Source organism: Thalia democratica, chromosome 2, assembly GCF_965202585.1.
Source record: "Thalia democratica chromosome 2, ktThaDemo2.hap1.1, whole genome shotgun sequence".
In the NCBI taxonomy this organism is placed as follows: domain Eukaryota; kingdom Metazoa; phylum Chordata; class Thaliacea; order Salpida; family Salpidae; genus Thalia; species Thalia democratica.
Window position 1 is genome coordinate 41233058 of NC_139166.1, and position 25748 is coordinate 41258805.

Consider the following 25748-nt stretch of genomic DNA (forward strand, 5'->3'; position numbering starts at 1 on the left):
GCAAAACAAAGCTGTATTTAATAAAAACAAAACTTTTTTTTTTCGTGAATTAAATAAAAAGTATAAAATAAATATATCAAAACTTTTAATTAAAACTATCAGTTTTAACAAATTTAAATAAATATCAAAATTTGGGAGTTTAACTAAACCAAAATATTAATGTAAACAATCACTAAAAAACACTTATAATAGTTAATAAGTTTTTTGAAAAACAAAAAATTAATAAATAGAAAAAAAACGATAATAATTATATAAAAATGGTTTTAATTATCTTAAGTTGAAAGAACCAAAACCTAAAAAATTAAATAGAATATCATTTTAAAACATATAAAAAAACTTATTAACCATAACCTAATATTAGATTTATAATATAAAAATATATTAAAAGTTCTGTTCACATAAATTATTCTACAAGTAAAATAATGTAATCTAACAACTTCGTAAACTTAAGTTAAACTGCAATATATCCTCAAATATAAAGAAAAAATCAGTTAAAAGTTTTCTTTTTACAAACAAGCTTCATAATTTACAAATTTATTTTGACATCGTAACTAAATTATATTTTAGAATTATTAAACAAAATTATGTGTTTTTAAGTATAGTTAGTGTACACCACAAAATTAAAACTTTATTATGATCATAAGAAATATTTGTATTTCGTTATGCTATTTGGATGCTCATGTTTTAATATTCGAAAATTAGAGTTTAGTAAGGAAACACAAGCAAATATATTATTATAAGTAAGAATTCGTTTTATTTGTTAAATTATAAGACAATTTAGTGTGGATATTAGGCAACTTTTAAAATAGCAAGTTATTTTTGTTTTGTATTTGTTTTTATTAAATATTGTTAATGATTTAAGAGTATTGCCTTAAAAAAAATCTATTAATATTATAAGTCTATAAGCTAACTAGTCAGAACTTTTTTTGGTTTTCAATAAATCTAAAATCATTTTAATATTTCAAAGATTAATAGACAATATGGATTAATTTTTTTTTGGCCTTGCAAAACTATAAATTGAACAGTATGTTGTTACATGATTATTAAAATTAATAAAATTTGGTTAATGTTTACATTTCGAGTTTTTACTTGCTTCTTATGTTGTAAGATTTGTTATCTGATTTGTTTGTTAAGTTTTTTTTTTCACATTTAGTTGTACATTTACAGGTATGTTTTTTCCTAGAATAGATAGAAGATCTAAAGACTTTGTTTAAAATTTGTTATGCTCTACAATTTACGATTGTTTGTTTTTGCAAAGAAAAAGGTGAGTCTTTTGAGTTTTTACTGTTAAAAAATATACACATGCTTATTTTTATATGTTTAAAAGATAAGAAGTACGTTATAATACTATAGATTCCTTGTCTTCTACGTTTTTTAAGATAACTACCTGAAATTTTCAGGAAATGTCCCTTGCAATATTTAAAAATTTTCTGTCGGAGCAAGATTTTTATAAACTAAAAAATAATAATTTTAGTACAATTAAACAAAAATAAACAGTTTTTTTGTTTATTTTTTATATAATTAATTTTTTTTTTCTTTTAAATTCTTTTAAATTAAATTTTTTAAATATTGCAAGGAACATTTCCTGAAAGTTTGAGGTAGTATTCTCAAATAATGTAGGAGAAGATAGATTTTTAGTGAAAAAGTCTATTTTTGAAGTGTTTTATTACCAGGAGGAGACTGTGTAGAGCCTGTGGTAGACTATGGTTTCCATGGTCAATATTGGCGGTTAATGGGTTGAAAAAAATTCTTACCATTTTAAACTTGAAATTTTTCTTTTTTAATTTATATATAATTACTATTTAAGTTTTTTATATTTTCATTATTGTTTTTAAGTTAGCTCAAAATATTAGTTACAAGCAAAAGATGCACAGCTCATGTCATGACCAAATGGTTTCCACACCAATCCATTAACCTTAGTTGTGTACACATTTTTCTTTTGTTCTTTATTCATAATATTTTTCTTTTTGTTTTGTTTATTTCATTTTAGTGGTTGCTTTTGTAGAAAGGGCAACAAGAAAAGATACTTACATGATATAACAATTGTAATATAAGGGAGGAGACGGTGTTGTGCCATAGTATACTGTGGTTAATACTGCCAGAAATGGGTTTAAAAATATTTCATACCTTTTTTTCTTTTAGTGTTAATTTTGTAATTAAATTTAAATAAAGGAAAAAACTAAATTCTTAATAAGTTTATTTTATAGTTGATTTTTATATACTGTTTTAATTAAAGCTCTTCAAAAATATTTACAATGTATATGGTGTGAGGCTCATGAACAAAAGATGTTTCCCATACCAATCCATTGACTATAGTTGTGAGCCTCCACTTTTCTTTTTAAATCATAATTGTAATTGTTATTTATAATTTAGTATTTTACAACTGATAATAGCTTATCAACTACAGTTTTTAAACAAAAATTGTTTTGATGCTAAAAAATAATAGTAAAAAAAAACTTAGAAATGGTTCAGTACAACTAATAATTAAAATTGATTAGAAACTACTTACTTCAGTTAATTTAATTTAAAATATTATAAGCTAAAAATAAAAAAATATGGGAGAAGATCCAAATGAAACATTCAATTCAAGTTCTACAAGTTTTGCAGGTAGGTTTACTTTACTTAATTAATTTGTAATCAAATTCCTAAGCCTTTTTATTATTAATTGTTTCTTGTTTTGTATATTGCTTTGGAAGCCCCTTCAATGTTTACTGGAGTTTAATTGTCAGCTTGATTTTTGATATATACAGTATTAAATCATTTTTACCAAAACCAGAATCCTGAAAGTTTTTCCATCCCCAAATACTTGACTATGCACCAGTATCAGCTATAGCAGTTACCCATACAAACTTGTATTTGCACATTTAGTAATTTTAATTGGTCCAAGTTGATGATCAATGGTTGCTTTGGCCTTATGCAAAGTTTTATATTGCTGTTCACTGTGGCATGTTGGCGCCAAATTTTTTACTTCTAACAAAATAAATTATATCAAATGATGACTTAGACAAGATATCCTCAGTCCAAAGAACTTCTCTTCTAATCACATCGTCACCTACACCTTTCACATTCCTCTTTCTACAGTCACACTCACTGACTGTATTATTACAAAATTACAAGTTTATGCTTAGCTGGAAACACAGGTTGCAAAAATTCTGCTTTTTTGACACCTTTTGCAATTTTTATGACTGCATATCCTTCTAATTTAGTTATCAGTCTAGGGTCATTTGCTGACATAAGACCACTAAGTTGTCCTGCACACACTCAATTGGGTAGCTATCAAATTTGCACAAGCCTACAAAATTGCACAATGGGACAAATTTGCCAAGCATTCAAAATTGCATAAAGACACTTTTGCACTAGAGGATAAAGAATATAAGCTAAATCAGGTATATACATGTGTCTATTAAAAATGAAAATAATTGCTATAGATTTTTATAGGTTAATGGGCAACGGCTTCTTTATCCTCTAGTGCAAAAGTGTCTTCATGCAATTTTGTAGGCTTGTGCAAATTTGATAGCTACCCATTTGATAGCTTCTTGTATGACATTCCAAAATTGTCTTGGTAAGGAAATATTTTGGCTAGCTTGCAGGTATCTTGTTCTAGAGCTGCTACTAAGTAAAATTTTCAGCTCTTTAGCCATAGAAAAATCAAAAACACCTGATGTAGATGTCTTAAAAATTTTAAGAATCATTAGTAAAATGTCTTGCAACATTTTGATGGAAACTATGTTTTGAATTTAGAAGTTACTTCTAAAATTTATCAAAAATATCAAAACTTTAATTGCCTTGTCTGCGTGATGACTATAAAGAGGCTGATAACTAGACTTAATTTACATTGGAGTTGTATTATATAGTTTCACTTCTCAACGTCCTTGGGCTGTTTCTAGAGCTAAATGGATGAGCAAAGTCATTTGAGCTCTTAGAGTAGTTTTGCTTTCAAAACAGAATTCATTGAAAACAATTTTAGACACCACTTGTTTAAAAAAACGGAAACGTTTTGTTAATTTTTGCATAAACTGCTATCTTCTCTATTGGATCAATTCTACTCTAGCTTCAGCAGCTCTTGGCAACAACTTGGATCTTTTAATTACACTTCAAAAATACATAAGTACTGATAAGTTATGTGCAACCTTGGCGTTAAGTGCCATTAAGTACCATTTTGGTATCTTGTTGAAGAACCAGTTCCTTTAAGTTTGTTTGAATGTTACTAGTCAATCAGTCAAAACTAAGGTTCCTGATGTTTTAAATCACCAAATAAATTAGGATTAGCCCCGATCATTTCAAAAAAACAATGAGTTACCTAATTGTTCTGTATGGTCTAATGAGAAGCAAGATTTAGCAGACTTTTTTGGAAGTAACTCCATGCTTTTTTTTTTTAAATCATAGACTGCAGTCATTTCTTTTTATTAAGTCACCAGAACAATGGACTAGTATTATTCAAAAGAAGTAGTTTATCACATGAGTGTAGTCAATGACGGGTGTTAAGGGCATAGGGGTAGTTCACCTTGATTTTTAAATGTTGATCTTATTTTATAGAGTTTTATCTGAGCTATCAGAAATTTTTAACCGCTTGAAAATATTCAAAGTAATTTTTGAGATATGAACAATATGAACAAAAGTTGGTGACCTCAATAGGTTCCTAATGAAAGACTCAACTAAAAACGCCAAAAAAGATTCACTAAAAATCTATCTCCTCCTTCAATCTTTTACAGACACTGTATTATTAAATTTTAAAAAGATCAAATGTAGGATTTTTTTAATTTTGAAAAATAAAATTTTTATTAAAAAAAACCACCTATGTTTTTTGTTTTTTTAGTCCAAAATTTTAATTTTTTAATATTTAAAAAATTCCAACATTTGAAGTGTTTTAAACTACAAAAGGAACGTTTTCTGAAAGTTTGAGGTCTCCAGCTCAAAAAATGAAGAAGAAGATAGATTTTTAGATTTTTTAAACTTCCAAGAAAATTGACCCCAAAAAATTTGGGGTCCATATGTTTGTATCAGAAACTTTAAAAAAAAATTACAATGTCTCAAAAGTTTAATAAGATTTTTAAATTCTTTAAAAACTGGCTTGTAGTTTGAACTTCAAGCTTTCATATAAGATCAATGTTATTTTTAGTAAAAAAAATGTTAAACCCCCTATGCCCTTAAACTGTCCTGTAACTTTATTGAAGATACGTATCAAAACTATTGAATATACGTAGCAAAGCAATCACTATCAAGGAGGATAGGAAGTACCAAAACTCCGAATTATAAACAAACAAAATATTGTGATTTGTTTTTCTTTTGATTTTAATAAAAAAGTTCAATGCTCAAGGATTATTTGCGTCTATTGTATTAATTAAGAGCAATAAAAATCAGTATAAATGTTTGGAAAACTTTTAAGATTAGTATAACAAAATTATTGTAAAAAGTACAATATTGCTTCTACTGTCTTAAAAATGGACAAATAACACGCTTTCAATTCACTAGTACTTTTGTTTATTAAAACATTATCAAGCAATAAGCGGCTGAAAATATAACATTTGGGGTCCATATGTTTGTATCAGAAACTTTTAAAAAAAATTACAATGTCTCAAAAATTTAATAAGATTTTTTAATTCTATAAAAACTGGCTTGTAGTTTTTACTTCAAGCTTTAGATTAGTATTAATATATTCTAAAACTTATTTTAAATACAAAAAATGACCTTTTTCAAATATACTGATATAAACCAAAATTTTCAAAAGTGTTTTGCGCTAACATGCAAACAGTTGGGAAGCTTTTTTTTTTGTGCTGTCTTAAAATGTGATTTGCCTTGCACAAAAAATGGGCTAAGCACTAATAAACTTTTTTCATTTTTGAGTGGCAACAGATGCACCATACTGTGCAATTGTATAAATGTGAAATATAAACTTTTAAGTCTAATTTTTTTATCTAATATCAGTAACATTTCTTTTTATTTTGAAATTTTAAGATTTGTAAGCATGTATAACTGTCAACTAATGAATTAGAATTAAAAAACATGCAATATAAAGTTGCTTTACAAAAAAAATTTAACAAACACATTTAATTTATTATTATTACTTTCAAGTAAGGCTTATCAAAAATTGTATCTTACTAAAATAAACTGAATAAAGATTTTATTGTAGTTAGAACATTAAAGTTTAAAAAAATAAAAAAATATTTAATGATCAAATACAGACCTGAAAAGTTAACTAGATGCTTATATTAAACAAAATTACTGTACTAATGAAACTTGTTAGATTAAAATCAAACTAAAATGAACCAGCAATAAAAACTAACAATAGAAATAATATTACAAATTAAAGAAGTACTTAAAGATTATGCATTCAATCTTTAAGGTCCATTTTATGTAAGCAGATAAAGTTCATATATCAGAATAAAAATTTTTAAATGTTGTATTCTTAATTTTATATTAATTGGTTCCTTAGTTTATAAGTGTTTTCTTTTAATTTTATTGTTAGTTTTTATTGCTGATTCATAGTTCAGTAGTTTGATTTTTATCTAACAAGTTTTACTTATACAGCAAAGTTGTTTTATTAGCATCTAATTAATTTTTCAAGTCTATAATTGATTATTAGGTCATTCTTAATTTTTTTAAACTTTAATGTTCTAACTACAATATAATTTTATTTAATTTCGTAAGATTTAATTTAGTAAGATACAATTTTTGATAAGCTTTACTTGAAAGTACTAAATTAACTAAAAATTAAATGTGTTTGTTATATTTTTTGAATAAGTTATGCACGTAAAAAATTATTCAAAGTTGTATAAAAGTAAAATATGCTTGAAGTACATGACTTTTATTCTTTTAGGTTTAAATTTTATTAACTCTGGCTAGTTTTTTGCTTATAAGGGTGGGCACAATGACTTAACTGATATATATTTTAACAACTAGAATTAATAAAATAGAAACTTCGCATTAAACTACAAATTTTGACCTAATACTATTGTCATCTTTTTTGTATCCAGTTAAAAATTTTGAACTTTTTTTAAAACTTAAATTTTAAATGCTGTCAAATAAAACTTCTTTACTAAAAAACACACTGTACAGGTAAACTTCCCTATCACTGTGATGTTCAAACTCAATATGTGTATGAGTCTAATGAACACCAAAAAAGTTTATTGTCTAGTATGAATGAACAAAGAAAACGTGGAATTCTTTGTGATATGACCCTTGTTGTTCAGGTAAAACATTAATTTATCAAATTTTAAGGTTTTGAAATATTTATCAAGGTTCATTACCAAGTTTTATTTTTTAAACTGTACGAAATCTCAGCTTTAAGCACAACAAGCTTTTTTTTTTCAAGAGTAACTAGTTAGTACTAGTAACTTTAAACGTTTTAGGTTAAATTATTTGTCAATTAACCTTATTTTTAGGAATATTTGTAAGACATACAATATTTTTTAATTTAATTTTTCAAAAATTTATTTAGCATACTAAGTTTTGCTCAAAGACTTTAAATAAACTATAAAAAATATTTTTTTACAAAGTAGAGACCTTTAATTGTTTTTCAACAATCAATATTTGTATCAATAATGTATTATTTAAAAATTATCAGTTTTTAATAGTTATAAAAATTGAAAATTTCTGAATAAAAAAGGTTAAAAATTATTATTTTTGGGTAGATTATTAGATTTTAAATTAAAATCATATGATTTCTATTCCCTAAATGTTACTAAAATTTAAATGTCAGAATTTGCTAGTACAAGTTCTCTAAAGTTTTATTTTATTTTTTAAGACATTTGAGAATTATAGTTTTTTGAATATATAATTTAATGATAAATTTCTTTCTATATAAACATTTGTGGTTTTTGTAAGGAAAAGTTAGGGAATTGTTAGTTTGTTTGTTTTAGTTAAATTTACAATTGTATCGATTTTTTTGAGATTTGCAGCTTAATAATATTTTTGAACAAGCTACATCCCTGGTATGTACCAAAAATCATATGATTTTATATCAAAAGTTAATTGAAATTTTTACATTGTATAAAAACAGATTTATAATTTATTTTAAGAGTTTTGTTTAAAAGCAAATGTTAATTTTAATAAAAAGATCTTGATGACCCCCCAATGACTTTAAAAATAAATTTAAAGGAACTTTTAGTATGCTAAGTAATATGGTTATGCAAGATAAGTTTTTATTTGATTAATGCCAAACAATGTTTCAGAAATTCTTAAGCTTCAATAATTTATAATGCGGAGATAAATATATCTAATGAAATAATTAAAATTTTATTCTATGTTAAACTTTAGGTAGTAATTTTTTTTGGTTATATGTAATAATTAAGTTAAAACAGTCGGTTTTTTACTTTTATATTTCATAAGGTTTTTCAATAGTAGGCAAATTAAACAACAGGGCACACAAGTTAAAGCACATAGAGCAGTTCTTGCATCATGTAGCTCTTATTTTAACAAAGTCATAATGGATCCTGAAAACTTACGTCATAACATAGTCTTAGAATTAAGCAATGTTTCAAAGTAAGTTTTTAGACAATATTATATTATTACTGTAACTTTAGTAAAAATAAAGTGATTAAGTATTTAGAGTTTTAGTACAGTAGCAAACTTTTTATAGAAAAAAAAATTAACCTAAATTAGTTTTTAAAAACACTTGTAGTTTTTTATTTTTGTATAAAAATTAATCAATGACTTTAGAAAAAATTATACAACAACTACTTTTGTTTTTTCAATTATATTATGTGTTAACAATCAGTAGATTTTTTAGCATTTTTTTTCCAATGAATTATTTTATGGAGTTAAACTTTGAATTTAAATGCTGTTTTATATACAAAATTATTTTTAATACTTTAAATAAGTAAAGGCCTTCCTATGTTTTGATGTAATAAATACTATATAAAATTTTTTATTGATTATCATATTATTGATAAAAAATACCTTAATAGAAGATTGAAAAATAAAATAAAGTTTATATATTTTTTTTGTAAATTATTAGATTTTTGAGAAGTTTGACTTGAAAAAAGTTCAATGATTTTTTGTTAGTAATTTTTTACAACACTGACTGTATCTCAAAAAATAATCGAAACTTTTTATTGATAATTAATACTAAGAATTTTAATTTATGAGCCAATGTAATTTTTTTAAATTGTTGGACTCTTCTATGGACTTTACTGATATATAAAAATATTTATATTGTTAGAAATCATATTAGTAGCTTAAGTATAAAAGCTCAAATAAGTGTTTTAATCGTTTTTAAGATTAGCATTAGAGTGTATACTTGATTTTGCCTACACATCAAAATTGACCATCTCAAAAAGAAATGTATCTGAAATTTTTTATGCTGTTAAAATTTTGGATATGAAAAATATTGAATTAGCATGCATCAGTCATATCCAACAGGTAATTTTATTTTTTATAGAAAAAAGTTGAGCCATAAATGATATTTTTATGATATATTTTCTATAAAAAAAAACGACTTCTATAATTATTAACTAGAAAAAATATTCATAAAAAAACAGACTTGTTTTAAAATTGTATATTGTACACAAATTTAACGTTTACTTTTAGTTTATTTTTGAGAGTATAGTATAATTATAGAAGTTTAAAGAGTTAATTATGTTGAGATTATTTTTAAAACTTAAATTAATATCAAATATTATCTGCAGAAACTGTTTACTAGTACAGAAGAGCACAATAGGCATGCAATTCCCTCTAAAGCTTCAAAAACCAATTTCAAAAGGTAATATTTTCTCTATAAATTGCTGAAACTTTGGCTAATAAAAAATATTAGCTTAGTCTTGTAAAATAATACTTTATTATGCTAAAAATTAGATAATTAAGTGTATAATAATAACAATTAAAGTTAATTATTTTAATAGTAACTTAATTAAAGTTTTTAAAATACTTCTTTTAAATGACATGTAAATAGTTACACTAAATAGTTACACTAAATAATATATTATTAAATAATGCAATAGTATTAAAAGTTGTATTGTATAATAAATGAAAAATTATCCACATAAATTTTAAAGGAAAGTTATATTACTAAAAGTAGGTCTTAACTTTATAAATTATATAGTACCAACTAATCATAATGTTATATAAAAAAGTTGTGAAGGCAATAATCACCAGGACGTCACGCAAAACTTCTACTCTTCACCTAAACTAAACAATTCTTTTGGAAGTGATAAATGTAAACTGAACGGATACAGTCCAAGTAAATGAAATTGCTTCTTATCAAAATAGTATTTAGTTTTGTAATTTTATATTTATTTTTTTCTAGACAGCCAAATGAACTCAGTTACTAAGTGTTATCAAAACAACGTTATTGATCTAACAAAGGTATATAAAATAATTATGGTTACTGTTTTAATAAGAATTTAGCCTTGCTTTATTTTAGGACGGGGTAGAAAAATTAAATAACTCTTCCACTTCTGGTGTACCTTCAACTAACTGTCCTGCAATTGCTAATTTAAGATTTACAAATAGTTCATCTTCTAGTACGACACAGTTTCCTTGTAACATTCGTAATTGCTGTAAGTTATTTTTTAGTAGTTAAGTAATTAAATCTAAATATTATATATGCATGCTGAATTTGCTAAAACAACCTGGTTTTGTAAAGAAATGAGATGTATTTACTTTTATTAGTTTCAATTATTTTTATTTGAGTAGAGGCATATGCTAACAAATGTAAACTAGATAGAAAATTATTATTTTTAATTATAATACTATTTATTACTTAAAATGGATGCGCATCTTGGTAAATATGATTCTGAAACAAGTAAAAACTGGTTTGAGGCCTCTTCTTAAATATCAAAAAGTTTTAAGAGAATTTAGAAATTAATGATTTGAAGTTAATAGCAGGGTGACCACGCAACCAGACATCATATCATATTTTATACTTATTCCAAAATTTCTTCTTAATGTTTGTTGTTATTACATGTTTGTTTGTAAAGCTGGAAATATATCTTTACTTTGAAAAATCTACTGCGTAAGCCAGAAAGCAAAACTTAAGTCTTGTTGTTATCATTTTAATTTTGTAGTAAATATTATCTTAAATAAATTTTATATACAATTTTTTGTTATGTAAATGTAAAAAAATAAATGCCCTTTACAATAATTGTAGGTAGTAAGTATATGAAGCAATTGTTTTTACAGGCTTTTAAAATTAGGACAGTGTTTAATTAGTATACTAAAAAACTACATAAATTATAATAACGTAAATATAAAAAAAAATACGCACTAGTATGTTGTTAATTTGATTAGTTTTAAGCAGATACACTAGAATGGCTTAAGTATTTAAAATTATCAAAATAAGAGTTAGAAAAGTGCTGTAAATTACTGTAATGTCCTTATCTTTTATCCAGCCCTTAAATTCATTTATTTTGCAATTTCGTTTTGTTTCATGTTTCAAAGAGTATATTATTTCTGTTCGAATTAAATTTACCAGGCTTATATTAAAACCTACACTTATGTCTTTTAAATCCAATTTTATTTCGAAAATGTTTTATTTTTTGTTATTGTAAAAATATTTATTCGTTATGTATCTGTTTTGAAATTACCCAATTACCAAGCGTACTGTTTATTGCCCTCCATTGTCCTATCTGTCGCTTTATACATGACATTAGTTAGTAAGCAAATGCCTTAGACCTTGCATTTTCCTTTCAGTTGCATAAATTTTGTTCTTTTTTACCTACAACATTTTCTAATTGTAAGACATTATTTTGAACTTTGTGCTAACTATGCACGAGTTTAAATATGGTGAGAGTTATACTATTAAGAAACTGAGTTTATTTTTACAGGCATGTTAGAAAGCAATAAGCCTGCATCAAAAGAAAAATATGTGAGTTATAGTTTTTAGCTTCATGAATTTAGTTTTTCTATTGTATTAAAACAAAATTTGGATAAATATATTTTACATATTTTTCAAATTTTAAATATTATACTTTGATATTTTTTTGCACTAACTTTTGTACAGTTTAGATGGGAACGGGTCAAAATTGCACGAGGGCACAAAATTGCACAAAGATACTTTTGCACGAAGACAAATTTGCGCGAGGGGACAAAATTAAACAAAGACAGTTTGGCACTAAGGGTCAATTTTGTACGAGTTAAAATTTTGCACGGAGGGTCATTTATGCACAAGAGTAAAAAAACAGAAAATAAGACATTACAAAAAACTTAAAGATAAATTAATAAAACAAAAAAAAAAGAAAAAAAGTTACTGACTGAAGGTAAGGGTTAGGGGTAACAATGATAGTAAAAAAAATAAGAAAAAAAAAATAAAATGAAAAAAAAAAAAAGAAATAAAATAAACTTCAACCCGTGCAAAAGTGACTTAGTGCAAAAGTGACTTCGTGCAAAAGTGACTTCGTGCAAAAGTGACTTTGTGCAAAAGTGTCGTCGTGAATTTTTATCTTCGTGAATTTTTATCTTCGTGAATTTTTATCTTCGTGCAATTTTATCTTCGTGCAATTTTGTACGCTCGTGCAAATTTGACAGCTACCCAGTTTAGATATATGTAGTATTAACAATTTTTTTAGAGATAAAACATAGCAAAGTAAAATAGTTTTTTATCAGTTAAAAGTATTGATTTTCATAGATTTATAAACTGCTTCTTAAATTCAACAGTTTTAAATATGAAAATTTTGTTATAATTTTAACATACACTTTAAAATGAGATCAAATACTTCTTTCACGGTTTATAGGTTTTATGTTGGTTTAGAATTTTTATTAATTTTGAAATGAAATTATATCAATATGTAATAATTTTATTTAAAAACAACCAAAAAATTAATAAAAAAATTACCAAGCTGAATTAACAAGTACTTAATTTATTAAAAACTAACGACGTTTCTCTGTGCTATGGCTATCACAATTTTATGAAGATAAAAAAAAAAGTTTATGTTGTTCAAAGAATATAAGATTAAGAAAAGCAGATAAATGGTAGTTTCTATAAATATAGATGCAAACGTATATAAATGTATGTATTATTAAACAAATTAAGGCCATAGGGGGGGGGGGGGGTAAGCCACAATTTTTAAAAGTTGATGTTATTTTATATAGTTTATTCTAAGCTTCAAGATGCTTTTTATCGATTTAAAAAATTCGAACTATTTTTTGAGATATGACCAGTTGAAGTCGGGCCGCATAATAGGTTCCCAATGGGAAGGAAAAACTAAAACAGCGAAAAAAGACTATTTTATTTAAAATCTATCTCCTCCTAAATTTTTCAAGCAATCTTCTTCAAACTTTCAGTCTAATCTTTATACAATAACAAAAAAATGTTATTTTGAAATTAGAATTTTTTTTCTAGAAATATTATTTTTTTTAGTTATTAATTTTAAGGTAAAGCTATATATTAATATTTTTTTAGTTTTTGTTGTTTATTAACCAACTTGTTTTTTTTGGATTTTCTATTAGCAAACGTTATTAGCAACTTATATTTTTAAACACTAGTTGAAAAATACAGATTTTTATACTAACCACAGATGTTTTCGTGTCAAAACTTTATTCCGACTAACGGCGTTTCATTACTCTCAAATAAGTTTAAGAACAGATCTACGGAGTCTCAAAAAAGACTAGTCTGATTCTTAGAGCATATAAACTATTCTTAGAGCTTTTTTTAGACTCCGTAGTTCTGTTCTTAAATTTTTTTGAGAGTATTGAAACGCCGTTAGTCGGAATAAAGTTTTGACACAAAAACATCTGTGGTATATATTCCAATAAGCTTAGCTTATCAGGATCTCCAGGATTTAACGCCTTTTAACGTTACATCTTATTATGATTTTTATACTAATTAAATTTTTATATACTAATTATTTTTCTTAATATTCAAATCATCAATAGTTTTAAATTTTTTATACTAATCAAAAAAGCTAATTATATAACATTAGATATTGTATTTATAACAAAATAATGAGTGCTAAATTAGTATTTTAACTAAACTTTTTAACAAAACATTGTCGACTGAAATGTTAAACAAAAGTCTGTTTTCATTAATGACTTTGATATTCTTAATGTCATAAATTTGATATATTGGACTTTTGATATATAATAATTTGATATATTAGTTTATCTTAAGCTTATTAATAGAAGCCTTTGGAAATAAATAGTTCTGTGTCGATCGATAAGCACCAAAGTCAAAAATATTTACCTCTCGAAGATAACAAAGTTAAGACTGTACCAAATAGCATGTTAGTTCTATTTTTAGTTTTTAGATGTAGTCTTTCAATTTGATATTTAATTAATAAAGTATTACAACTTTTGTTTACTAGTACTATTTTTAGAATATTTGCGTTTTCAAAGTAATATTTCAGTGTTGACGTTTAGTCTTATAATATTTAAAAACTTTTTATTGATTAAGTTCTGACTTATAATCTTTCCAAATTTTCTTAAAGATAATTTTAAATACTTTATTTGATACAAGCAAAATTTTTTGAATTTTAAATATGTTTTATTTAGTGAAGTAGAATGTTTAAATTTTACACTCTTCACAATTATAATTAGAATTTTACAGAAGGGAAAAAAGTAGTATGGAAACTACAACTTGTATATCTTTTAGAGACACAAGTGCAAGAAGTCATGTTATGCCTGAAATTTGCAATATATTAAACAGTAATGTTAAGTAAGTTTAATGATAAATTGGGTTGACTAATTATCTAAACTTTACGTTTTGTATTACCTAAATTCTTATTATTTGTTTTATAGTTTGTATTTAAAATTTATGAAACTTATTTTTTTTTTACAAACAAGTGAAAAACCTTCAATATCTTTATCACTAATTTTATCAATTTAATCTTTTAATAGGTCAATCAAGCTAGTTTTGATATTTTTTTAATATCAGGCTAGTTTTTATGACTTGGAAATATATTCTTTTAGTGATGTATGTATCCAAGCTTGTGAACAGTATTTTTTTGAATTTTTGGTCTCTTACTACTTAATTTAAAAAAAATCACTAACTCAGATTAGTTTTTGGTCAAAGGCTGATTTTTTTGATTTAAGTAGTTGTAACCGTGTTTTAGAGCTAAATACCAATCAGCAAAGAATTAATCTTTAAATTTCAAAACCTTTACTATAGAAATGACGTTGTAGCTGCTTTTAAGTTACTTCTTTGCACTGTTAGAAAGTTTATTTCTAAAAAGAAATTAAAAATATAAAGATTTAAAAAAACTAACTCTTTTTCTTTAATTGTAAAATTTTACTTATTGTAGTTGTATTAAGTAAATACCAGAAATAAATATATATAAATCACCTGCATAGTTTTAAATATGATTTATATAATAATTTCAAATTTAGCAAAAAAAAAAAAAGAATAAAATAATTTTTTATTTGAATAGTTATTTATTAGACGAGTTTAAATTTGAAATGTCATAAAAGTTTCAAGTTCCTAGGGGGCCACAAGGTATTTAAAAAATTAAAATAACATGGTATCATACATGAAAATCTAAAGAACAAACTATAATTTATTATACTGCTTTCCTGTCAATAAAATTGCTGATAGTTCATCTTGGAGTCGAAAACGTTATTAAATTATGATTTTAAGCACCAGGTAACAAGGGCCAAGTGGACGTAAACTTACAAAACGTATAGGTATATGATACAAACGTATGGACTAGTAGTTTTTTATTGTAAATATTTTCAAAAGTTGGAAGTTTACAAAATTATATCTACTTTTTAATTTTTTGAGCTAAAGCCCAAATTTCAAAGTCACACTTCTTAAGTTGTTTATAAACATTACATGTATGAATTTATAAAGTATCGAAAAAAGGTATAAAACTACCAAAAAAAACTTTCAAAAAAGTACTTGTTTTCGAAAAAAAAAATCCTGCTTGTATTTTAAAATGATTATTTAAATGATTTTTGAGAAATTTAATTAACAAGAATATAGATTCAAAGTAAACTAGTATTTCTTACCTTTTTAGTTCACGTCTTTTATAAGAAACTTGTTGAACTCACAATTTTGGTCCCTGACATTTTAAAATTTTCTTTGAATTTTGTTAAAGGGTAAAAGGTGTTAGTTAGCTAAGATAAAACTTAACGAAATAATTATAAAACCACTGAGTATGACCACAACTTACATTTTAAACAATACGTATATATTGTTTTTGGTAAGTTCTGAATGATATACCTAAGTTTAAAGCTAGTCAATGATTTTGTATGTTAAAATTTTAGTTATTATACTTAGTCACCGTTGCTTAGTTAATGTTTGATAATCAAAAAAAAAAAAAACCACAACAATAAATCTACAGTAACAAACTGGACACAATAAACAAAAATTGCACGAATGTAATACTTCCATTTACGTATGATGAAATTACCAAATCGAGTCGAAGTGAGCTGCAGGATCTTTTAAACATGCACCCAAAACTTACTCAAAAACAAGTTTTTTCATTTACTTAATTTTATTTTAGAAATTTAAGATTCTTACAAGCCATCCAAAAATTATAAAGCTTTATGCAATGATAATTCACAAAAACTAACATTAGGTCGTATATGAAAGCTTAAAGTAGAAACTAAAAGTTAGTTTTAACAAATTTTATATTAATCAATTATTAATTTAAAAAAATTTTAAGGTATAGTATTTTTTATAAAAATTTTACGATGTAAACCTAATGACAGTTATTTTCTCTGAGAATTTTAAATTCACAGAAAAATTGTATCTCCTTTTTTGTTTTTTTAATTGAGAGACTTGATTTTTCCAGAAATATTCATTAACTACTTTTAAAAAAACGACAAGTAAACTTTTTCAATTTTAGAAACATAAAACATTTAGATAAATTCGCCGAAAAAAGGTGGTTTAAAAAACTTTTATTTTTCAATTTAAAAATACTCCCAAGCAGGGACGTAGCTTGGTACGTTTCTCTGCAAATCTACAGAAACGTATACTTAATTGCGAAAAATTTTGCTTTTATTTCAGCTTGAAAAGACTCTGCTTTCTTAGCTTATAGTATTTATTTATACTTAGTTATGCACTCCTGAGAGATAATTTTGACATATATGTACTCTTTAGCATTTTTAGTGTCGTAAAAAATAAACGAATTTAATACATCCAAATTGTAATATTTAGCGCGTTAAAGCTTTAATTTTTCAAAAAGCTGCATTGCAAAATTGATTCTAATGGAAGCTGTAGTTTCAAAAGTCAAATTCATACAATTTTATGTTACAAAAATTTGCATAACTTGTTGTTACTATTGACTACTTATGTTTGATTTTGAAAACAGTATAAATATTTTTGAGTTAAATGGTGATTTTTGTATACTTATTTGATTTAATGTTTTCTGGGTTTACATAAGTGACATGACATAAAGAGTCATAGGGGGTGTGGAGCAAAATAAATTGCCTTGTATACAGTTATCACTCGTACTTCAACATTCCATTTTTGATGTATTAACATAACTGCATATTTTCAGATTAAATTCAATAACATTAGAGGTAGTTTAAGTTGCTGTGTTCCCGCTAGGACGTGTTATTTCAAATGTTTAAATATTTGCAGATACGTAACTTTTTTGAGTTAGCTAGTCCCTGCTCCCAAGTAAAACACTTGTAACAGACTTTATAAATTTGAATAAGATTGGTCAAAAATTATGATTAAGGTCAGTTTTTAATGAAATAATCTTATTTCGTCTTTTGATTTAGCCTTACATGAATACATTAAACTCTCTGACATTGATCCCTATTATCTAAAAATTTACTTTAGATTATGTTAAGCTTATAAAACTCTACAAAGTAAGATCAACTTGTAAAAAACAAGGTGGACTGGATACCCCATTTTTAATTTTATTTTGTAAACTTTGAAAACTAGTAAATAAGTTTAAATAGTATAGTACACATATTTTCGACAAAAAAAAATCCGGCTAATTAAGAAAATTATTATGTATATATTTAAGTTAACAAAAAATTAAAAGCTGAAGTTAAAAAATTACTTAATTAGTATTTTTTTTATTTAACCGGGAACTGTGTTAGTATTTGTTTACTTCACAATTGAAACCAATGTCTTTCATTAATAATTATTCATACAAAATTCATTTTCTAAACAAAACTTTCAAAAAAAAAACAAAGTTAAGTATTTAATTCAAAATAAATCAAAAGTACGATTTAATTGTTTTAGTGTACTGAAAAATAACAATTTCAGTTTTGATACCAATAAAATACTTAAATGGTAAGTGAAACAATAAGTTTTCGTACGCATCCTAGTATTAACAGTATTTCAAACATTTTAAAGTTTTGTTTAAATGAAATATTACTTTATTGATTAGATGCCAGTATCATACTGTTCTTAATATTTACAGTTACAATGATTATCTTAAATTCATCTGTGAAAATATGAAATAGTATAGTATATAGGGAATTCTCATTGTAAATTTATAATGTTTAATGTATCTTATTTTGAAAGTAAACCTTTTTAGTTCGGTTCTAAATAAAAAAGTGTATAATGTTTCACAGCGTTTTATATAACATATCATAACTTACATTTTTTTTTAAATTTATTATTGCCGCTTTCTTAAACGATATTAAATTTATAAAAGAAAGTAGTTAGAAAATATTTAGATTAGTTTAGATTTATTAAAAAAAACTAGAGCAATATATAGTTATTTCAGTATTTTTTATGTAAAAAAAGGTTTTTGTTTACTTCTACCTTTAACCATATTGAATTTCTTATTCTCGCATAAAAAGAAATTATATAAGTTCACAGAATATTCTTCAATAAATTTTTATGTAATTCTAAAAAAATTGGATCAACTTGATTTTCGATCTGAAGATCAATCTATTCTTTACAATATTGTATTATGTTTTGGTTTGAAATTAATATGACTTACCTTTTTTATAGCTAAACACAATAAATGAATTACGTAGAAGGGGAAAAAACAGGATCGCAGCCCAAAAGTGCAGAAAGCGAAAAATGGATGAAATAAAAAATTTGCAAGTAAGTGTAACAGTGTTACATAAAAATTCACCATCTCATTAAAATAAAATTTAAAGAGCATGTTGAAAATAGTAAAAATTGTGTATTTTTTCATTATCTATACAAATAAGCTTTTAAAATGTTTGTTTTTACTCACAGTTAGTTTTAGAAGAACTTCATAAGCATCACTCATCTTTGATGGACATAAGATGCAAATACTTAAGAAAAAGTAAAAACTTGAAACATAGCTTTTCTGAATTGCTTAAACACGTTAGTTTTGAATAAATTTATTTTATAGTTTAACACGAAGTAGTTATAATTAATTTACATTTACAGTATACTAATCACAATTATTTTCACATTATTTTTCTTTATTTAAGTGATGCAAGTTTCTCTCTGCTAAACAATTAAAAAAAATTCCACGGCGTTCTGCTAAAAATAAGTACTACAAAAAAGAATAGAATATAAAGGAGGTGAATATGTGTATTTTCCATATATGCTAACTATAAACTAAATATGGTTTATATTTTGACAAATACTCATATTCATAATCTTAATCTTCTTTTCTTTTTTGCAGTACTTATTTTATACAGAAATATGTGGAGCTAAGAAAGTTGTAAAACACAGAGAAACGTACGTCAGTTAAACATAGAAAAGTACTGTGTAAATTATTGCAATTACTGTTTATACTAATGAATTTAGTTTGTTAGGATCTGTATTAACAAACTGTTAGTTTGTGTATTTTGAATATCTTAATATTTACAATACAAACATGTTTCATTCGTGTCATATATTACAAAATGTAAGTTTTTTTCAATTCAAATGCCTAAAATTTTGTTGATTACTAGAATAAAATTGAAAATCTGTTTTTTTTTTGAGTACATTTTTAAAATATGAACTTAATTCTTATAAAAGTTTGGTTTTTAGCTCTATTTTTAATAAAATTAAGGCTATATTGGAAAATTTTCCGTATTAATCAGTACAAAAGCTTGAAAAGTTAAGAGATTCTAAAATAAATTCGATAATTAATTTGTTATTAAAAAGACTATCAAATTGTAAATTTATTTCTAGATAAGCATTTGGTCTTAGTAACCTTAATTTTACTAAAATCAAATGCCAGGATTTTTCAGCACAAATGCCAGAAAAATTTCTGAATTTTGAAAATATGTTTGAGATTTACCTTGTTTAATTTTGAATATCTTATTTTATTGTAAGTATCTTTTTAAACATCATTTGGTTTTTGTTACCCAGAACTCTGTAAGCTAGCATTCTGAAAGTAGACTTTAAATATGTCTTTAGCAGTTAATTGACTATTCAAATTTTGGCTACTCAAATTATTTATGATATTTTCCAGTGGCCAATATTATAAAATATTTTAGAAAATGTACAAAAAGTCCTGTTAATATTTGGCTATGCCTGACTTGGTAAAAAACACTGTGTTTTGTGTTAAAATATCCCCGGCAGTAGGATTTAAATTTAAATTTGTATTATTTAAGTCTTACTGTCTTACGGAATTTTAAATACTTAACACAGTGCCTTTTACCAAGTTTTGGCTATGCCATTAAAACGAAACTTATAAGCTACGTAATTTAATCTGACTATAAGCCCATCTTGATGCGAAAAAACAAAGTTAAGAAAATGTCTGTCTAAAATTGCAAAATTTTGCGTACGGACCCTGTATAAAGTACTAACACAATTTCGTTTATATTGAAACCTGTGGAGACACGTGGTACTTTTGGTAGGGCGTGCTGAAAAAAAAATAATTTGAAACTTTTTTTTAGCTCGAAACTTTTGTATTGATATGGTATAAAACAACTAGAAGCTTAGTTTTTAATGTGAAAAATAAGACTAACTTAAAAAAAAAGTGATTTACCTCCCGAGGTTATAATATTTTTTTGAAGGCATTAGTGGAAGCATAAATTACTTAATAATTTTTAATAACTTGATAAATTTTAGGCCCTTATGGCCTAAAAATTACTTATAGAAAAAAATCTATGCTGTTTTTATCAAAAATATTTTTTCAATTAGTAGAAGTTAATCAAAACTTACTTTAGAAAATAAAAGTCAATGCTGGATATATTACTTACAATCAAGCAGTAAAGGACTTTTTTTTTTAATTTACATTGGTTCTTATTTGAATCTAAAATAAACTATAAATCAGATTTTATAGAATTGAAAATTCTTATTTAACTTTCGAGATATTGTAATTTTTGTAAAAAGTTTCCGATACAAACGTATGGACCGCAAGTTTTTTGGGGTCAATTTTCTCAGAAATTTGAAAAATCACAAAAATCTTCTCCTTTATTTTTTGAGCTAGAAACCTCAAACTTTCAGGAAATATTCCTTACATTATAAAAAAAAAATACTATGAATTTTAATAATTTAAATAATAAAAATTTTAGGACAAAAATTAAAAAAATTCTTTTTTTTTTTCAAAAAAAAAAAGGTATTTTTACTTAAAATCTTTTAAAGTCTAAAGTGAATTTTTTTTATTGTATAAAGATTAGACTGTAAAAGTTTGAAGAAGATTGCTTGAAAAGTGTTGGAGAAGATAGATGTTAAATGAAATAGTCTTTTTTTGCTGTTTTAGTTTTCCCTTCCCATAAGGAACTTATTATACGGCCTGACTTTGACTGGTCAAATCTCAAAAACTAATTCGAGTTTATTAAAACAGTAAAAAAGTACTGTTTTAAAGCTAAGTAAAAACTCTGTAAATAAGATCAACTTGTAAAAAACATGGCTTGCTTCTCTAGGACGTTAATTTAGTAAGATACATTTTTAGATAAGCCTTACTTAAAAGTACTTAAATAAATAAAAATGAAATGTGTTTTGTTATATTTTTAGATTAAAGGTTTTCTAAAACAATTTTTTTCTATAAGTTCAAACAACTCTTCTTTATAAGGTTTTCTGATAGTACTAGACTCCTTAATAATTTTAAATTATTTACTAGTATATTGACTTTATTTTGAGTTTCTCAGCTTACAGTAATAAGTAATGCTTTTTGATGCTTGTATATACCATTAATTAAGTTTGTTTGAAAATATTTACAGACCTTCGATTGTAGTAAAGACTCTTATATGCAAACAAGTGAAAAGGGTACCAAATCTATGACAAACAAAGAAGTTGAAAATGCTTATTGTAATTACAAGGTTACCATTTTTGTTTTTAACGTTTAAAAAGTTAATAAGCTAATTGGTTCTCCATATGGATATGAATTAATTTTTTAGTGATTAATTTAATTATTAACCAAATTTTTAATAATGTTATTAAAATATTTTCAGCAAATAGCAATGAGGCTCGAACGTTATGATAATAAGTTGAAATTGTTGTGTTGTAAACATCAACCCTTGTATCCAAGTAATTCATCTGCTATTCAAGAAGATGATGATGATTATGATGATGAAGATCTAATACTTTGTTGTGAACAAGACAATGGTATGTATTTATAAAATTTTATTAGTTCTTACTTATTATAATAGTTCATTTTAAAATACATTTCCAACTAGGTACATTTTAGCCTTATATCAAAATATCTTCTAAACGCTGTTGTTAAATGTTCATTTATGTTTACATTAAAAGTATAAGGTGAAAATAACTACAGCTTACCAGACAAAAATATTATTTTTTAATTTTAAGTAGAGATAACTTCTTGAAAGATTTTAAACTGCTGATTAATTTATAATCAAAGGTATCCATTTTTTGACTGTATTGCATATTATTTAGAGAAACAAGAAAGTTTATTATCAATTATTTTAAATGACTACAGGGTTGCCACTTTACCTGGAATCATGGAAAATCCTGTAATTTGACAAATTAGGCAAAAATAACCTGGAAAAACCTGGAATTTGAGAAATTTTGAAAAAAACCTGGAAAAATCTGGAATTTTTATCAAAAAACCTGAAAAAACCTAGAATTTTTAATAATTTTAATATTTTCAGTAGTAAAATTTCGATTTGACACAAAAATCTATCATATAAATACAATTTTTTTGTCATCATCAAAAATTTATTTATTTGTAAACACATTTAAAGTAACTTTACAGTATGTTTTCAATGTTTTTATACTATTTAACACAGTTTCGTATATAGAAATTAAGTTAAAACTAAAAATAGACCCAAAAGTTTGTAATTTTAAAAACCTGGAAGAAATTTGGAAAACCTGGAAAAAAATTGGAAAAAACGAGTGGCAACCCTGTAACTAGGTTTAAGGTTTGTAATCACTAATAGTCATCTTAGCATGAAATAACATGTTTTATATACGAAAACAAATAGAACTACTTTTTATTTTGTTACTAATGTCACTGGCTGGCTAATTTGTATTTAAAATCAAAAAAATTACATGTAAGAATTTTTTGAATAATGCAACAAACATTTACTGAAAACTTAAGTTAAATATTTCAAAACCCGTAGAAAAAGTGATTTGAACTTTTTCACCGTTTTAATTATCTCATCCCATAAGTTACTCTTCAACTTTAACTAGCTATATCTCACTTTTTTTTTAATATTAAAAATCTGTAAAAAGCAACTTGTAGCTTAGTTAAAAATCTACAAAATAAGATTACGTTGTAGAAAAATGATTTACCCCCTGATAGCCTTAATTATTATTTTATAATTTAAACATTTAAATTTTTTTAAAATTTTAGTTTTATATTTTTAGTAATTATCACAAACTGACTCTACTTATATTTTTTAGGGGAGAGGGAGCTTTTCTGATGAAAAAAAAAAGTTATTGGTGTTATTGGAGAAAAAAATGATGTGGTGTTGTTGATCAAAGCAGTTTTTAAAACCCAGTTGTAATAAATTTGACTTGTTGTTTTCATTTGGAATTATACTAAGTTTTTTATACAGTAACTATGTATGAGTTTTAACATAATTTGATTTGTATACAGTTTATCAATGTGTTTTTCAGTAATTATGAAATTTCTTGTTTGTAATGTACTTAAAAGTCTTTAAAAAGTAAATACTTCTGTTCATTTTTATTCAAATGATCATTGTTTCAATTGCCATTTTTCAACAATGAAGTAACATTTCAATCTTTGAAATAACTTTTGGTGCATCCTCGTTAAAAACCTCATAAAAACGTCAAATTTTAGTTTAAATGTAAATTTTATTTTTGTTTAAATGGAATTGAGTTTGTTTTTGTCTAGCATTTTTATATATTTCTAATGTTGTTTAATATTTTTACGTATTACTAAAATAAAAACTATTTTACACTAAATTACACTGAAAAAAATATCTTAAACTTAAACTTCATAAATAGATTGACTTAGACCAGGGGTCGGCAAACTGTAACCCAAGAGCTAAATGCGGCTCGCAAAGCAAGTTTTTGGTTTGCCAGGTACTTTTTAGCTAAAATTTATATTTAAAAAAAAGTTTTTGTCGCAAAAGTTTCAATTAGGATATTACTAAAATAATTACTAATTACTAGTGCTTGATTATTGCTTATTTTATTATATATTTGGTTTAAAATACTATTTTCATATTTGATTATAACAACTATTTTTTAAAACTGCGGCCCGGTATTTTTTTGAAGATAATTTGGCCCGCGACTTATAAAAGGCTGCCGACCCCTGACCAAGACCACAAATATTGTTTTATTAGAAGAATCATATCTTTATAAGTTGTAACTTTTTATTTGATTGTTATAAACGTTTACAATAATTGGTGACTTTTATAGATAATATTTTCATGTAGTTCAAAATAATTGTTGCAATTTACTATTAAATTTATTAGAGTTGAAGTATTTTATACAAAAAAAATCAATATAAATTATTATCTACTCAATTTAATCTGAAATTTATGCATTTTAAATGATCTTTAATGAAACTAATACTTAAAACCATCAGAACATGTTAATAATTTTTTTATTAAAAATTTGTATGACTTAATTTTGCCAGTTTATTTAGTAGTTAAAAAAAACTAGCTGTCAACGCGTTAGTTTAAAGATGAGCTAATGAAATATTTGTGTTGTTTAAAAAACAATCTTTTCTTGCCTTACAATTACTAATTATGTGATTTTTTTTTAATAAAAAACTGAAAATAGTGCTTTAATAGTGTTTTATTACATCCTGATGATCCTCGTTGTCATCGCAACGAAGGGGAGGGTTGGGATGTGCATAGCTACTCGGCACGTCCTGTAAAAAATTTCTAGGAGTTGTACGTTTTATCAAAGTTATACCTTAATGTTTTTTTATTAATTTTGACTCTTAGTAAAAGTAATTCTTCAATAAATATGTAAGCTCAACTTAAAACTAGAAAATCATTTATAACAGTTAAAGCCATATGATTAAATAATTTTTAGTATATTTTTTTATACGTAAGTATTTTTTTAAAACTGATAAGTAAGTTACCAGTTGCTTCTTACCGTTTAAAAATTCTAAAGTAACTCTTGAGATATAGTTGATTATATATAGAGAGTATAAAGCAGTAGGGGATGCAACATTTATTTTCAATAAAGTAAATATTGGCCTTTGTATTAAAGCTTAAAATAAATTTTAAAAGATACAATTTTTTAAAACATTAAAAAACTATTTTATTAATTACTTAAGGCATAGGGGACCCACCTTTACAAGTTAATGTTTTATGTTTAATACTAGCTATCAGACACTTATTACCACTTGACAAAGTTCAAAGAAAATTTTTAAATATGATTATATTATACATATCATAGATATTAGTTATCAAGTCATTAAGATCCAAAAATTTTTATGAAAAGCACAATCCAAAATGTAAAAACTAACTATTTCGCTAAAAATATTTTCCTTCAATTTTAAACAATATTTTTCAATTTTTAACAATTAGTCCGTTACTAATATATAAAGAAATTCATCGAAAACAAATTAGTTTTGAAAAAGGAATCTTTTGAAAACCAACTTTTTTAATTT

At 24.6% G+C, this 25748-nt stretch overlaps 1 protein-coding gene across 2 annotated transcripts; it reads left to right on the top strand.

Moving 5' to 3' along the window:
- Positions 1-2512: 2512 nt before the first annotated feature.
- On the top strand, positions 2513-24909 carry LOC145849932 (uncharacterized). 2 transcript variants are annotated; one of them, XM_082955052.1, is made up of 17 exons: positions 2513-2607; positions 7057-7190; positions 8360-8481; positions 9219-9360; positions 9627-9700; positions 10071-10177; positions 10244-10302; positions 10361-10496; positions 11763-11803; positions 14056-14156; positions 14480-14587; positions 16212-16344; positions 18791-18886; positions 19025-19135; positions 21916-22014; positions 22147-22300; positions 23558-24909. In XM_082955052.1, exons 1-17 carry the CDS (start codon positions 2556-2558, stop codon positions 23575-23577), a joined length of 1689 nt encoding a protein of 562 aa, XP_082811178.1. In that variant the 5' UTR covers positions 2513-2555; the 3' UTR covers positions 23578-24909. The 2 variants fall into 2 exon arrangements, with proteins under 2 accessions (XP_082811178.1, XP_082811179.1); XM_082955053.1 differs by having other exon boundaries at positions 14059-14156.
- The last annotated feature ends 839 nt before the right edge of the window (positions 24910-25748 follow it).

What these genes read in the sequence shown, in the direction of transcription:
- LOC145849932 (XM_082955052.1), top strand. Translation starts at nt 2,556, where the DNA reads ATGGGAGAAGATCCAAATGAAACATTCAATTCAAGTTCTACAAGTTTT. An exon ending in GAATTAAGCAATGTTTCAAA is followed by an intron (nt 8,482 to 9,218) that starts GTAAGTTTTTAG and finishes ATCGTTTTTAAG; the next exon opens with ATTAGCATTAGAGTGTATAC. An exon ending in TTGTTGTGAACAAGACAATG is followed by an intron (nt 22,301 to 23,557) that starts GTATGTATTTAT and finishes TATATTTTTTAG; the next exon opens with GGGAGAGGGAGCTTTTCTGA.